Consider the following 14,412-nt stretch of genomic DNA (forward strand, 5'->3'; position numbering starts at 1 on the left):
GCTGAGGGCTGAGAGTTGCATGGTATCAGGAGATAGAAAAGCAAATACATGTGTTAAATCCATGGAAATGCCCACATGTTTTAACTATGCTTTACCTGTTAACAGACATTTAGATTGTTTCTAATGTTCTGCTATTGTAAATAATGTTATAATAACAGTCATTGCCTAAGTTAAATTCATCTTTTAATTTTTTAATTTTAAGGACTGAGAATTCCTTAAGAACTGTAAGGTACCTGAAAGTCCTGGTAATTTCTCAATTTTCAAAACCACAATTGCTGAGATTAGAAATAATGTAGGAAAAAAAACTTCATCTTCTTCTTAGCCCCACCTCCAATTCCTTTTCGCACTGCACTGTATGCCACCTCCCCTGCCCCCACCATTTAAAAAAAAAAAAAATTTGCATTCCCTCTGCTGATTTTGCCACTAATGAACCAATTCCCTGCGTATGACCCATTGTCCTCTAAATCCTCCTTTGCAAACCAGTAAAAGACTGGCCTTGTTTGTTTCTAAGCAGGAATAATAAAAACAATCTGCCAGCCTCCTAACATACATGGTTCCATTTAAATCCTTACAGCTACTCTGTGAGAGGTAGACGTGAGCCTCATTTTACATGTGGGGACCCAGGACTCACAGGCCTGAGGTTAGAGCCCAAGGTCTGCTTCCAAATGGGGTGTAGTGACCCAGGTTTGTAAGGAACCAAAGCATTTTGTTTCCATTATACCCCCCTGCCTCCATATAGTTGACTTTTGATATTTATGAGGAAAAAGGAAAAGAAATGATTTTTCCTATTTCAAGTATGAAATGAAGCAGGAAAGCTTTTCCTCTAAGGAGAATCTGAACTTTTGTAGGACCAATTTGTGTGATTTTTGACATAGACTCACTATTGAGCTCTAGCCATGTTGAAATTTGCATTTTACTCTCTTGGTGATTTTTCAAGGATTAATTTAAAATGACTAAATTGCTGCATTGCAAATTGAAACAAGCAATAACGAAGGAATTGTTAATATGATGTAGTCTGCTAGTGGAAAGAACATGAGTTTTGGAGACAGCCAGACACTGGGCTCTACCACTCTGGGGACCTTGAGATACTTATATTCTCTAGGCTCCTCATCTAATAAAGGAAAATGGGAGGAACAAATGAAGTATCACATGTAAAGTTCCCAGTTCAATGCCTGGTGCAACTGAGGTACTGCTTTTGATGATCCTTTCTTTCCCTTCATCCTTTGGCTCTCCTCTAATTCTAGCCTTAACCTCTCGAGTTGCGGTGGAGGGCTAGGGTGCATTACTTCTTGGAGCTTGTCTTTTCTTGGTTTTTGCTGACATTCCTGGCTGTGAAGATCAACACTTCTCATGGAGTGTATGTTTGGCTACGAAAGGCTCTTAGCAGCCACCGTTGACTGGAAATGGTACAAGGAATGGAGTCCAGGACTCTCGTGCCTGTCATGTGGAAGGTGTTGTATATACTATATGATTATCTCCTCTTAGGAACATACTGAACTAAGAGAACAAGTAAAGAAAAGGGCAAAAGGTTTGGGGTATGAAACTTGATTCTGTCACCAGATAATCATATTCTTTGGACGATTTCAGGGCAGGGTTAACATGAGAGACAGAGGAGGTAGTACTGGTTGAACACCCACCATGGATCAGATGAGGTACTATTAATGTTTGTTATATCATGACATCTTCACAGCCACCTTACAGTGTGGTTGTTATCCCTACTCTGAAGAGGAAATGAAGCCCAGAGATGTAAAGTAACTTGCCCCTAGCCCCCCAGCCAGTCACATTTGGGTCAGTCTGATTTTAGCACCAAGGGCTGCTGGGTCCTGGCCCTCCACTCCACGGCTCCCAGTACCTTCCTAAGAAATCACTCATCCTATGTGTAAATTATATAATTAATTGTGTGACTATGTGTTTAATTTCTCCTTCCGTATGGACAGGGGTCAGTATTTTTTCAGCACTGAATCTCCATAATTAACACTGTACCTAGAACAGAGTAGATATTCAGTGTACATTTATGAAATGATAGAATGAATGAATTAGCAATGCAGTCACTCTCTGGAGAAGGAAAGATAACAGTTCCTTTCACTTGGCTTTTGGGCCAGTGAGTCTGCAAGATGTTAATGAAAAGCAAATGTAGAAAATTAATTCTTTCCATTTTCAGATGCCTGTTGAAGTTAATTCTCATTATTTCTTCAGTTTCTGTGTAAAAATATTTTCTTCCTTTTCACTGAAAAACTATCACTGTGTAATTGCTCTTCAGGGTTTTTTCTGTCTATCAAGATAACACATGTAGGAGTGAATTTTATACAGGCAGTAATTAAATGAGCATAAATTTTTATAAATTTCAAACTGTTGACCTGCATATTTAAAAAAAAGTCACAGATCATGAACAGATATATATTAATAATTACATTGTAAACTGGTTGTATAAGGGATTTTTTTAGTGGCCAGGTTTTGAAGTTTACTTTTGATTAATGGATAATCATATAGACCTTCTTTTAGAATATTAAACAAACCTGTCTTAATTATCTGGCCTGTGTCATACCAAGTGGTTAATGATGCGAGGAAAGCATTTAAAATGGACGGTTACATATAACATTGGCCAGACTCCGCTTTGTCAGAAGATGCACCATGATATAGAAAAGATTTATGAACTCGTTGTGACTTTCAAAAATAAACAAAGTTGAGGTGGTAGTAGAAAACCTATTATCAAGTACTGAGATTATAGAGAATTCCATTGTTGCTATTAAGAGTTGTCAGGTAATTGTTTATTCTAATGGTTTTTCCATTCACACAGAGGGATAAAGTTGACCTCTGGGTAAACTCTACTTTCCTATAATATACTTCTCTGACTTGATTGCTTATGTGAGTGTGTGGGATTCTTTCTCAAACTGATTATTTTAGAATCCAAATTTATAATTCCTTTTTAAGAATCCTACACAACTAAAGTAACCTAAATTCTTTTTTAAAAGTTGAGAATTTTAAAGATTTACATTATGGTAAAATAATCTGAGCAGGAGCTGTTTCAGGAAATAAGTTCCATGGGCAAAACCAGCCTCTTGTACTGTCTCTTCCAGACATAGTACAGTAAGTCTTTATCATCTATACTGTGTATGAAGCTGAGAGTGACAAAGACTAATAAAATGACAGACCGTGGGGCGGACTAGCATCTGTTTCAAAGGCTCCAAGGAGTACCCAGCTTAGAGTCTGTTCTTTGGTTTGGGGATTATCTCATTTCCCTAAGGTACTGAACCTAAGACGCTTTTTCTCTAAGCTCCACTGTATCCCCTCCCATCCTGAGGCTCATTGCACCCACCCCCCATTCCGCACCCCTGATCACCACACCCATCCCCACCTGCTTCCTCACCCGGGGCGTGGATCGCAGTGAGCCTGAAGTCCCCAGACACCTGGATTGGCACGGCAACCAGCAGGGACAGCTAGCAGGCAGCAGCCATTGTGGGGCTTCTCCTGGGGGAAATGGGTTCTGCCAGGTGTCTTCCTTTCTTCTTTGTCTGAATTTAGAGCCACAGAGAGTTAGAGCTGGAAGGGTCCTTCGCCACTGTTGCTTTGTGGAGATGAAAAGCCTGGAGAGTCTAAGGAACTTGTGCAGCACATGCCTCTTTTGAAGCTTAACTTCCAGGCTGCTCTGTCTCTGTTAACCAGAGACCTTCCTCAGAACTGAGCCCCATTCAACCTGGGAAGTGGTCAACTTCGTGTCCCTGCTTCTTAACCCTACAGAATGGGCCCATATAATAAACGCTAGACATAAAGGAGGATGCTCAGAGGTGCATAACTATATGCAACTGAAATAATGCTTAAACTCCATGAATATAAAAGGACTGTTCTTCCTGAAGCCTAAAAAACATACTGGCACTGAGAAAACTCAGCCGTTTTGAGCAAAGACACTGGGAAGCAGTCCCTCTAAGCAAGGTTTTCCTTTTCTAGAAGGTGAGTCACATGGAAGAGTAATTATCAAGGAATAAAGGAGGTGGTTATTTCCTGATAATTGATAAGTGGCTTAGCCATGATGACATTATAACCCAGGACACTAGGCCCAAGACTAGGTGGACACCATGTTTGACAGGATTGGTGGTTCTTTAGAAGGACAATTGATTCTTCATCAAAAGACTGGACTTTCCCGTTAAAAAAAAGAACTTGTCAGGCAAGTGGACAGATGCGGATCACAGGAACCTGGAAGTCAGGGGCTTGTCTCAGATCCTTCCAACCCCCTTTTCAAGTCTAAACATTATCAAGTCCTGGATTCCAGTTTACAGAGATCTGTGACATCCATATGCAAAATTTTTATTTGAATAACTTGTTATAATCATTCTGTCCCTGAATATGGCAGTAGCACCTGTTAGCTGCTTGCCCCCTCCTGTACATCTTCCACAGGACCTCTAGGGAGATTCTTCTGCAGCACAGATATGCTTATGTCCTAATCCTTCCTCAGCTCCCTGTTAGCTGTGGAGAACGTCTAGGCTCCCACAGGCTCTGAATCCAGCTTCTCTACCCCAGCACATTCCTTGCCCTGCACCCTGCCCTTCACTCCACTGACCTGCGTAGGGCAGCTCTCTCCCTCTTGCCTCTGGCTGGAACATGCTTCTCCCCTGTGCCCTGAGTGAACCCCCTGTTGGAGGCCAAGAGCAAGTGTCTTCTCCTATGTCAAGTCTTCCCCAGCCTTCACCCCATATCCATCTGGCAGAGTTGAATCTTCCATTCTCAGCCAACTGTGGAGCATATTAAGCCAGCATCAGAGTTCTAAGCCCAACATGCTGCAGTCCATGGGGTTGCAAAGAGTCGGACATGACTGAGTGACTGAACTGACAGTTCTTGGCATACCAGATTTCTGGATCCAATGCCACTCGTGGAAAGTGGGGATCATGTTTAGTTAATCTCTGCAGTCACAGCTCCCAGGGTTTACTAAGCACTTAGTAGGAGTCGGTGGTATTTGTTGACTAGCTGATTACAGGAGACAAAAATGGAAGATTGAAGACTTAATTCCACAGACGCCAAGTGCTGGGAGAAAGCAGCATACCTGTGTATTTTATAAACACAAGCTCACAATATGTTCTGGCTGCAGTCCCAACACAGGACTACTTGCACGGAAGCCTTCTCTTCTTATTCCACACTCCCTAGACTGTGTTCTTACCTATCTGAGAAATATGATTGACCTGGCTGTGACATGTGCCCCGGCCTCTGTGTACAGTTCTCCTTACCCCCTGCCCTAGTTACTTGATGAACAAACTGCCTATTTCTTTACATTTTAAATGAGTGTAGCTTCAGATACCTTTTAAAGCTACCTTGCCTGGCTTTGTGAGTCTCCAATGTCAATTCTCCTGTGGGCGCTTCATCATTACCAAGTAATTGATCACGTCATCCAATTCAGACCCAGGTTTTCTGAAGTCAAGTGCTGCATTCTTCCTAACACGCCATCCAAGCCCTCGTGTTTCTCTTACACCACCCTGCTCACACCTGAGCTAATGAGCTGTAGTCTTCAGTCAGTGGCTTTCTCCACTCATCGATTCCCTCTTTCATCAAGCTGCTAGGTGATGGGATACGTCATTTTACCCAAAGGGATCTCAGTCTGGTGGCAAAAACATACTTGTAACTGAGTGATTATAAGATAGAGACAAATTGTCATGGAAGCACAAAGGGCAGCTTGAAAAATGAGGAGTTGAGGAAACCTTTCAGGAGGAGGTGACATTTGAGCTGGGTCTTGAAAAGTAAATGGGTGTCCTCAAGGAAGGGAAAAGCATTCTAGGTGGAGGAAGCAACGGAAGTAAAGGCCTAGGGTGTGAAAAGCATGACAGGTTTGAGAAATTGAGGGCTGTAGCTTAAGCCACCAGATGCTTAAAGGCAGGGGGACAGGGGCCCCTCTCCTGAGGGGTTTTCTTCTGACATGAGGCTTGGAGGGAGCTGCAAGGGCTCCCTCCAGGTGTTCCCAAGGTCTGCTCTGCCCCACAGGTGCTCCCAGGGCTGAGCGAGGTTCCCAGGGCTGTCGCCAATCCCACCCACTCCCCACTGCTGAGGCGGGTGGTGTCCCAGAAGGAAAGAGGCAGGGAGGAAGCAGATAAGAAAGACAGCTTCTGTTTAGACACAAATATCTTGGTAATCAGCACAGATGGGATGAGAAATACCAAAAAAAGTACATGACAGTTTAGAGAGAATTTGGTTAAATGTTACATATTTTTAACATACCTGTGTAGAGTTTTTGGAACAAGCACCTGAATCCTTCAGAACCTGATTGGGCTGGGGGTTATGCCTCAACCAAGTGGTGTTTTTGTTTCAGAAATGTTCCCTTCCCCATCCACAAAAGTATCCTTGTGATTTTTTTTTTTTCTCCCACCAAAATAAGGCACAGGATTTGTCTCTGACGCTGTGTCTCCCTATTTGGACGGCAAGCTGTGTAACATATTTCTACCCAGCGTGAAGCTTCTTGGCAGACTCTTGAGGCCACGTTTTGGTGGCTTCAGAGTTATCTTTGGATCTGTCAAAAGTGCTAATGGGCTTTCTGGCCTTCTTTAAGCTCCTCATTTCTATTTTCTTTTTACTTCCATCCTCTCCTAAAAGAAAAATTCATGTAATTCATCAGCAGTTAAGCATTTTACTGAAATGCTCAGCTGAGGGCCTTGTATTTTTGTTTGCGAGAATAGCTCTGCCGTGTCACTGTCTTCAGAACAAGCCCTACCCTGACTTCATTAGCTCAGCACTCCTCAGTCCACTGGGCAAGAGATACACTTGTTGACTAATTCCGACTGACTTTCTTGTTTGCTTATTTTGTTTTTTGAGTTTGTTAAGAGGCAAATTGCTGTGGTGGTTAGAGCCAGGGTTGGGGGTTCAGGAAACTTGGTTTGGAAACTTGGCCCTTTTTAGCTGGGTGACCTTTAAAGACTGTTTAACCTTCCCGAGCCTCAGTTTTCACATCTATAAAATGGAGATGATAACACCTTTCTGAGGGTTGTTGAGAAGATTAGAGAGAACATAGGTTAAGTACCTATTGTCTGGCACATAAGGATTACTCAGTAAATAGAATAACAGTTTTAAACAAAAACACTTTTTCTTTGGCCATACTTTGATCCTGCATTGTTCTTTCCAAATACAGATTTTTATCCACTGTTTTTAGTGGTATATAAAGAAAAAACAATGGACTTGAATTTGAGGAAACTCAGGGAGATAGTGATGGACAGAGAAGTCTGGTGTGCTGCAGTTTATGGGGTCACAAAGAGTTGGACACAACTTAGCGACTGAACAACAGTAACAATAAAGAAAAAAGCATAGAGTTAGAGACAAACCTACCCAAGACTGAACAATGCCTTATCCACTTACTGTTTGACCTTGGTCAAGTTACTTCTCTGTACCTCTGTTTTCCTACCTGTATATAGAGATGATAATAAAACTTCCCATGTGGCTCAGTGGTAATGAATCCGCCTCCCAGTGCAGGAGCTGCGTAAGATGTGGGTTTGATCCCTGGATCAGAAAGATCTCCTGGAAGAGGAAATGGCAACCCACTCCAGTATTCTTGCCTGGGAAATCCCATGGACAGAGGAGCCTCGCAGGCTACAGCCCATAGGGTCACAAAGAGTCAGGCATGTCTGAATACAAACAAACACAGAAGAGGTATTTGTTCAAGAGGTGGCTTCAAGATGAGTGAAATAATATGTGTGAAGTATTGTATATTGTGGATGTTTAAAAGTATTTAAGAGGAACAATGTAATGTAAAAGAAAGAATATGGGCTATGGTGTTGCATCGTGGTCCAAAACCTGACTCGACCAGTTACTGACTCTCTCCCAGACTTAGTTTATCTATATGTTGGAAAGAATAATATCTCATTGGATTTTTGTGAAGATTGCTTAAAATTACACCTCCAAGAGTACCTGGTCCAATGCCTGGTGTTTGGTAGGTAGTCAGTATGGGGACCTGTTAATTCACACATGCTTTACTTACAAAGGTCGATAGTTAAACTGGTACTCAAATCAAACAATCATAAATCATAAGATAAGTGCCCATTCTTATTCCCAACCCATAATATTGTTGAAAAGCACTTTATGCTATTTTGCATATAAAATCCACCTGGTTTACTTGAATTTATGGGTTATGGTTCTTTCATCATTATAAACTGCAACCCCTGGCAATAGTGTTCCTTCCCTCTCCAACCCCCTTCATTTTCAGAGGATTATATTGTATGGCATTGAAAACCCGTAACACTGAAGAAATTAGCATATTCATGTGTATTATTAAAGTCAGGTGGGTATAGAAAGGGTTGCAGAAATGAAACACATTACTTTTTTTTCTGAAATCTGCAGAGTACCAATCTATAGTACTAATTAAAGGAATGAAGCCCAGGCTACAGACAAAAGCTAGTTTAAAACACTGCATTGTCACAACTTGCTGCTGCTTGTCTTCAATGGTTTTTCCCATCTTTTGAGTGAAGTACCTGGAAATTGTAGATCTTGAAAATTGCTTTACTTCCAGCTGAGCCGTTTTAGAGAATGTAAACTGTGGAGAAGGGGGACCCCAGCAGTGATGACTGGAGAGGAGCATGCCCAGCCTTTGGGGTGGGAGGTGGGGAGCTGTTGGATAGAAACAGGCTCTGTGCCGGAAGCATTTTGGTCCCTGGGTACTTTCTTTTGCTTATACATATGGCATGGTGCATTGGGAAAGTTCTAGGACCTGGCGTTAGAGCTGTAGACCTGTCTTTACCGGTCATGGGGTTTTTTGACCTTGGTATCTCTCTCTTGCCTTGGTTTCCTCATTTGTGAGATTGCAGACTTCTCGTCCTGCTCACCTTTCAGAGCTGAAAGTGTTGAGTGTGACCTCATGTTGTAAACTGTAATCACCATTCAGAGGTGTGGTTGCTCAGACTACTTCATCTCTCAATTCTCTTCCGACTTCACACTTCGTGATTTACATGTGACTGAGATCTGGTCTCCCAGGGAGAAAGACTAGGACAGGGGAAGAGGGAAGTATGCTTTCTGATTATTTTGTTTCTTGTGCTTCTGTTAGATACTGTTTCTAATAAGAGCAAACAAAATAAGCCACAAACCTCCCCTTCTTCTTTCTCCTAGAGAAATCTGACAGAATATTTTGTGGCTGTGGATGTAAACAACATGTTACATCTGTATGCCAGTATGCTCTACGAACGCCGGATACTCATCATTTGCAGCAAACTCAGCACTGTGAGTAGACAGTCTTGAAATGGGCTTTTTCATTTTATTTTAATTGAAAGATGTATCAGAAGGATTAAACAAAACTTTAGAAATCAGCCACAATCCTCTCAGATAATAACATGTCATTTCCATTAATTATTCATGTCCCTTTACAGTGTCAATGCACATTTTATTTATTCTTGTAGCTTCAAAATCAGTTATAGTTTCCTGTTTGATTGTGTGTGATGAACACTTTAAATATTTCCATATAAGCTTTCATTATTGTCATTTTTTATATGTCTCTATCATATTCCATTATACTGATGTGTCATCATTTGCTAAATCTTTCTTCTCTTAAGGGTCATTTAGGTTGTTCATAGTTTAATCCTTTAGTAGGTAACACTGCAGTGAACATCTTTTGGCTTCATTGACTAATACAGTTTGTATTCCAAGAGTTGGGACCACCAAGTCAAAGGACAGATAGGTGCTATGCCTTATGGATGTCTAATTGCTTCCCAAATAGGCTTTTTTATTGTAGAGGTTGCCAGTTGTGTATGAGTGTATCATTTGCTCTGCATCCTTGCCAGAGTTGTATGTGTGCTTGTGGACATGTGCTTTAATTTTCCTAACAAAATAGCATAAAATGGTATTGCAGGTTTGATTTGTTTTTAATTTTTTTAGTTAGAAGTAACTGAATATTTTTCATGTACTTTTTTTTCCTATTTGCATTTTGTTAATGTCTTTTTCCATTTGTTTTATAGGGTTATTGAGTTAAAAATTGGGATGAGCTCTTTTTACATTGTAATAATTTTCACTATATAATACAGATTTTTTCATATTCTTTTTATGTTTTTTAACTTGCTAAGTATAAGACTTTGTATTTTTCCCAGTACCTGTTATGAAAATTCTCCAACAGAAAAATTGAAATCAGTTTGCAGTGAACACCTGCGTAATTCCATCTAGATTCTGCCATTTAATATTACTATGCTTCCTTTGGCACATTTTTATCCATTCCTCATACCATTCTTCAAACCATCTTATTTTTTGATGTATTTCAAAGTAAATCACAAACATCACTATGTTTCCTCCAAATGAGTATGTTTGTTAACCAAAATTTATTATGTTTACGGTATTTTTATTTTTGAGGTAAAACTTATATAAAGAAATGGACTGTTATAAAGGGTAGAAAGACCTTGTTGTGGGAATTTCCCTATTGAAGGGCCTATGGATAGAATCATAGGCCTCTGATTTACCTATGTGTTTATCTATGAATTCAAGGCGCCTAATAAATGCAAACTAGTGAGACCATTAGAATTTTCCTTATGGTTTTCATTGTAATTTTATTGCTCTATTTTTTTGCTATTGTTTGCTTGTCAGGTATGCACAATTTTTTAATTGCCTGTTGGGTGCTAGGCTTATAGCACTAATAGGTGATAGAAGCATGGCCCTTACCCTCAAGGGAAAACAGCCAATAATAGACCTCTTCCTTTGTTTTGCACTTTATTTTGGACTGTAAATGTAGTTCATAATCTCAGGGCCTGAACACCAGACTGAGTTTCAGAATGAGAATATTGCCAATTATTACCTCCTTTTGAGACTGATTAGATTGAGTACATTTTTTGAAAGAGTCTAGTCCATAACCAGTTACTATTGCTTTGAACTATTAAACTTAAGTAGAACCAAAATAGGACATCATAGCAGTGGAATTGAATTCTCTATGATATTATCATAGTATTTTTGAGCCCTTAATATGTGCCCAGGCACTGTGCTAAGCCCTTTTCATCTATTAACTCATTTAATTTTCACCACAACAGTTTGTAGTATGTTCTGTTATTTCTCAGTCTTAGAGATAAGTAAGAATGTGTCTTTTTTGTGATACTGTTTAGATAAATGTAGTGGATTGAACATGCAGTTATTTCTGCTCCTTCCCAAAAGTAAAATGAAATAAAGGAGTAAATTAGCAAGCAAAATGAGCAGATGCAGCAGAAATTTTAGGTATTAAGAAAATTCTGTTACCCATATTATGCCAATATTCAAAAACTAAGGTGAAATGAGCAGAAAAATATAATTTACCAAAATTGAATTAAGAAATATAAAAATTGAATTTCCTATTTCTTCTTAATAAAAATTGAATAGGTCATTTAATTTATAGAAATTTAATCTATATATAAAAAAATTTTTTTTTCAAAACACTCAGCCCAGATGATTTTACAAGTATGTTTTATCACAGGTAATTTTAATCTTAGACAAACTTCTTAAGAGTCAAGGAAAAAGAAAGAACACATCTCAGCTTTTCTTGTGACACTTGTATAATTTTGACATTTAGCTACATGAAGGGACACACAAAAAAGAAACCTTATCAGCCAATCTTACTCATTAACATAACTGTAGAAATCTTAATCTGCTGCTGCTGCTAAGTCACTTCAGTCGTGTCCGACTCTGTGCTACCCCATAGACGGCAGCCCAGCAGGCTCCCCCGTCCCTGGGATTCTCCAGGCAAGAACACTGGAGTGGGTTGCCACTTCCTTCTCCAATGCATGAAAGTGAAAAGTGAAAGTGAAGTCGCTCAGTCGTGTCCGACTCTTCAAGACCTCATGGACTGCAGCCCACCAGGTTCCTCTGTCCATGGGATTTTCCAGGCAAAAGTACTGGGGTGGGGTGCCATTGCCCTCTCCAAATCTTAATCTAAACAGTAGCAAATACGTAACAAATACAATTCATAGTAACTGACTTGATTTTATTCCAGAAATGTAAGCCTGGTAATACTAGAAAATCTATTATTATAACTCACAATGTTAGCTTTTTGCAAGGGGAAATTCATATGTTGATATATGAATTTTCAGTCGAGAAAAAGCATGACCATGTTCATGAACAGCAAGACTCATTATATTGAAGGTGTCATTTCACTCCAAAACGATGTATATTATAGATTGCATACATTTCTATTCAAAATCCCGGTAGGATTTTACATAGTACTTGGCAAACTGATTCTAAACTAATGTGGAAAGCCAAAGGAAGAGCCAAGACATATTTGAAGAAGAAGAATGGTTGGCAAAGCTTGCTTTGTGCTTAGTTGTTCATTCATGTCCAACTCTTTGGGACCCCATAGACTGTAGCTCACCAGGCTCCTCTGTCCATGGGGATTCTCTAGGCAAAAGAATCTCTAGACAACCCACTCGAATGGGTTGCCATGTCCTCCTCCAAAGGATCTTCCCAACTCAGGCATTAAACCCAGGTTTCCCTCATTGCAGGTGGATTCTTTACCATCTGAGCCACCCAAAGCTTGCTTTACCAGACATCAAGACTTTATATGGAGATCTAGTAATTAAGATGCTACTAATGGCATGTGCCTGTGTGCATGCTCAATCATGTCCAACTCTGTGACTCCATGGACTGTAGCCCACCAGACTTCTCTGTCCATGGGATTTTGTAGGCAAGAATACAGGAGTGAGTTGCCATTCCCTTGCCCAGAGGATCTTCCCAACCCAGGGAAGATCCAGTCTCTTGCATCTCCTGCATTGGCAGGTGGATTTTTTTACCACTAGCTGTCACCTGGGGAGTAATGGTGTAGGGATACACAAATAGACTGGTAGAATGGAATAGAGATTGCAGAAACAGATCACATGTGTGTGGGTTCTTCATATACCACAGAGGTGGCATTGTAAAATCTGGGGGAAAGGATGGACTTTGGAATAACTGATAATCCACACAGGAAAGAAAAGGGAGATAACTTATGTCTTATACAACATGCAAAACTGAATTCCAAATGGATCAAGGCAAAATTTTAAAACTGTTAGAAGACAAAATAGGAGTAGATCTGTGATCTTGGAGTAGAAATGGATTCAGTTAAATAATTCAAATTATGCACTGTATAAAGAGAAAGATTAAAATTGTGAATTTTTGTCATTAAAAAAATACCATTCAAAGAATGGAAAGACAAGTCATAAGCTGAGGTGAAATATTTGCTATATATAAAAGTGATAAAAGATTAATATCTGAAATATATGAAAAACTACACTAAAAAAAAAGCAGAAGACAAATCTATCAATAGAAATGTTGGCTAAAAGCACAAATGGGCATTTCACAGAAAAAACACAAGTGGCTAATAAATAAAAGGAAAGATGCTCAACCACATTAATCGCAGAAAAGCAAATTAAAACTACAGTGATTGAAACACTAGATTTGTAAAAATTAGGTGTCTGATAAAGCCAAGTGTTATGTTGCAGATGTACTAGAGAATTTCATGTACTACGCTTTGAAGAGTATGTGGTATAAAAGTATTTGCATATGCCCCAAACTGAGCAGTTCCGTTCTTGGGCAGAATTGGGTGGAGTGGGGCAGGTCGGGGGGCGGGGGGGGGGGCCTATGTGCACATACCTACATGCTGTTTTTGATCATGTATAGTGGGATACATGTGCAGCCATGTTCATAGCATAGTTTTTTGTTTTATAAACCCAGCCCCCATGACCATCAACAGAGAACTCATAAATTGTTGCATAGTTGTACAGTAGAATACTGTGTAAGTGAAGATGAACTCCACTATCAATATGATTGGGCCTCTCATACAGGATTCTGAGTAAAAGAAACAAGTTGCAGAAGAATATCGAATATGATTTCATTAATATAAAGTTCAAGTAAGAAAAACTAAATGGTCATATTATTTAAGGATGCATATACAAGGAGGGGGAATGATTAATACAAAATTTAGGTAGTAGTTTCCTCTGAGGGAGTGAAAGGAGTATAGTTGGGAAGAGGCATACATGTGACATCAGAAATATTGTTTTCTGTCTTGAGCTAGGTTAGGGATCAGCATACTTTTTTTAAAGGGGCCAATAGTAAATATGGTCTTTGGTGCAATTACTGGACTCAAGGGCTTCACAAGTGGTGCTAGTGGTAAAGAACCCGCCTGCCAATTCAGGAGACATAAGAGACAAGGGTTCGATCCCTGAGTCGGGAAGATCCCCTGGAGGAGGAAATGGCAACCCACTCCAGTATCTTTGCCTGGGGAATCCCATGGACAGAGAAGCCTAGTGGGCTCCAGTCCATGGGGTTGCAAAGAGTGGACACAGCTTGAAGGGACTTAACATGCACACAGCATGACCTTGTTGTCTACAGTCAGTAAACTAGTGAGAGTGACTGTTGTAAGAAGCTTTATTTACAGAAATAGAAGGCACACCAAACTTAGCCTTTGGGCTGTAGTTCAGTTCAGTTCAGTCACTCAGTTGTGTCCGACTCTTTGACCCCGTGAATCGCAGCATGCCAGGC

The 14,412-nt window shown here is 40.0% G+C and overlaps 1 protein-coding gene across 8 annotated transcripts in view; it reads left to right on the forward strand.

Moving 5' to 3' along the window:
• Positions 1–14,412, forward strand: part of DENND1A (DENN domain containing 1A) — a 523,231-nt gene that overhangs the window by 269,519 nt on the left and 239,300 nt on the right. For 7 of the 8 annotated variants that reach the window (XM_043916893.1, XM_043916896.1, XM_043916894.1 and 4 more), the window contains one exon: positions 9,067–9,177. The exons of the other annotated variant lie outside the window; for it this stretch is intronic. In XM_043916893.1, coding sequence (XP_043772828.1) covers positions 9,067–9,177 — 111 coding nt within the window. The remainder of the gene's footprint in view (positions 1–9,066; positions 9,178–14,412) is intronic. 8 annotated transcript variants of the gene reach the window in all.

This window comes from Cervus elaphus, chromosome 11 (assembly GCF_910594005.1).
Source record: "Cervus elaphus chromosome 11, mCerEla1.1, whole genome shotgun sequence".
In the NCBI taxonomy this organism is placed as follows: Eukaryota; Metazoa; Chordata; class Mammalia; order Artiodactyla; family Cervidae; genus Cervus; species Cervus elaphus.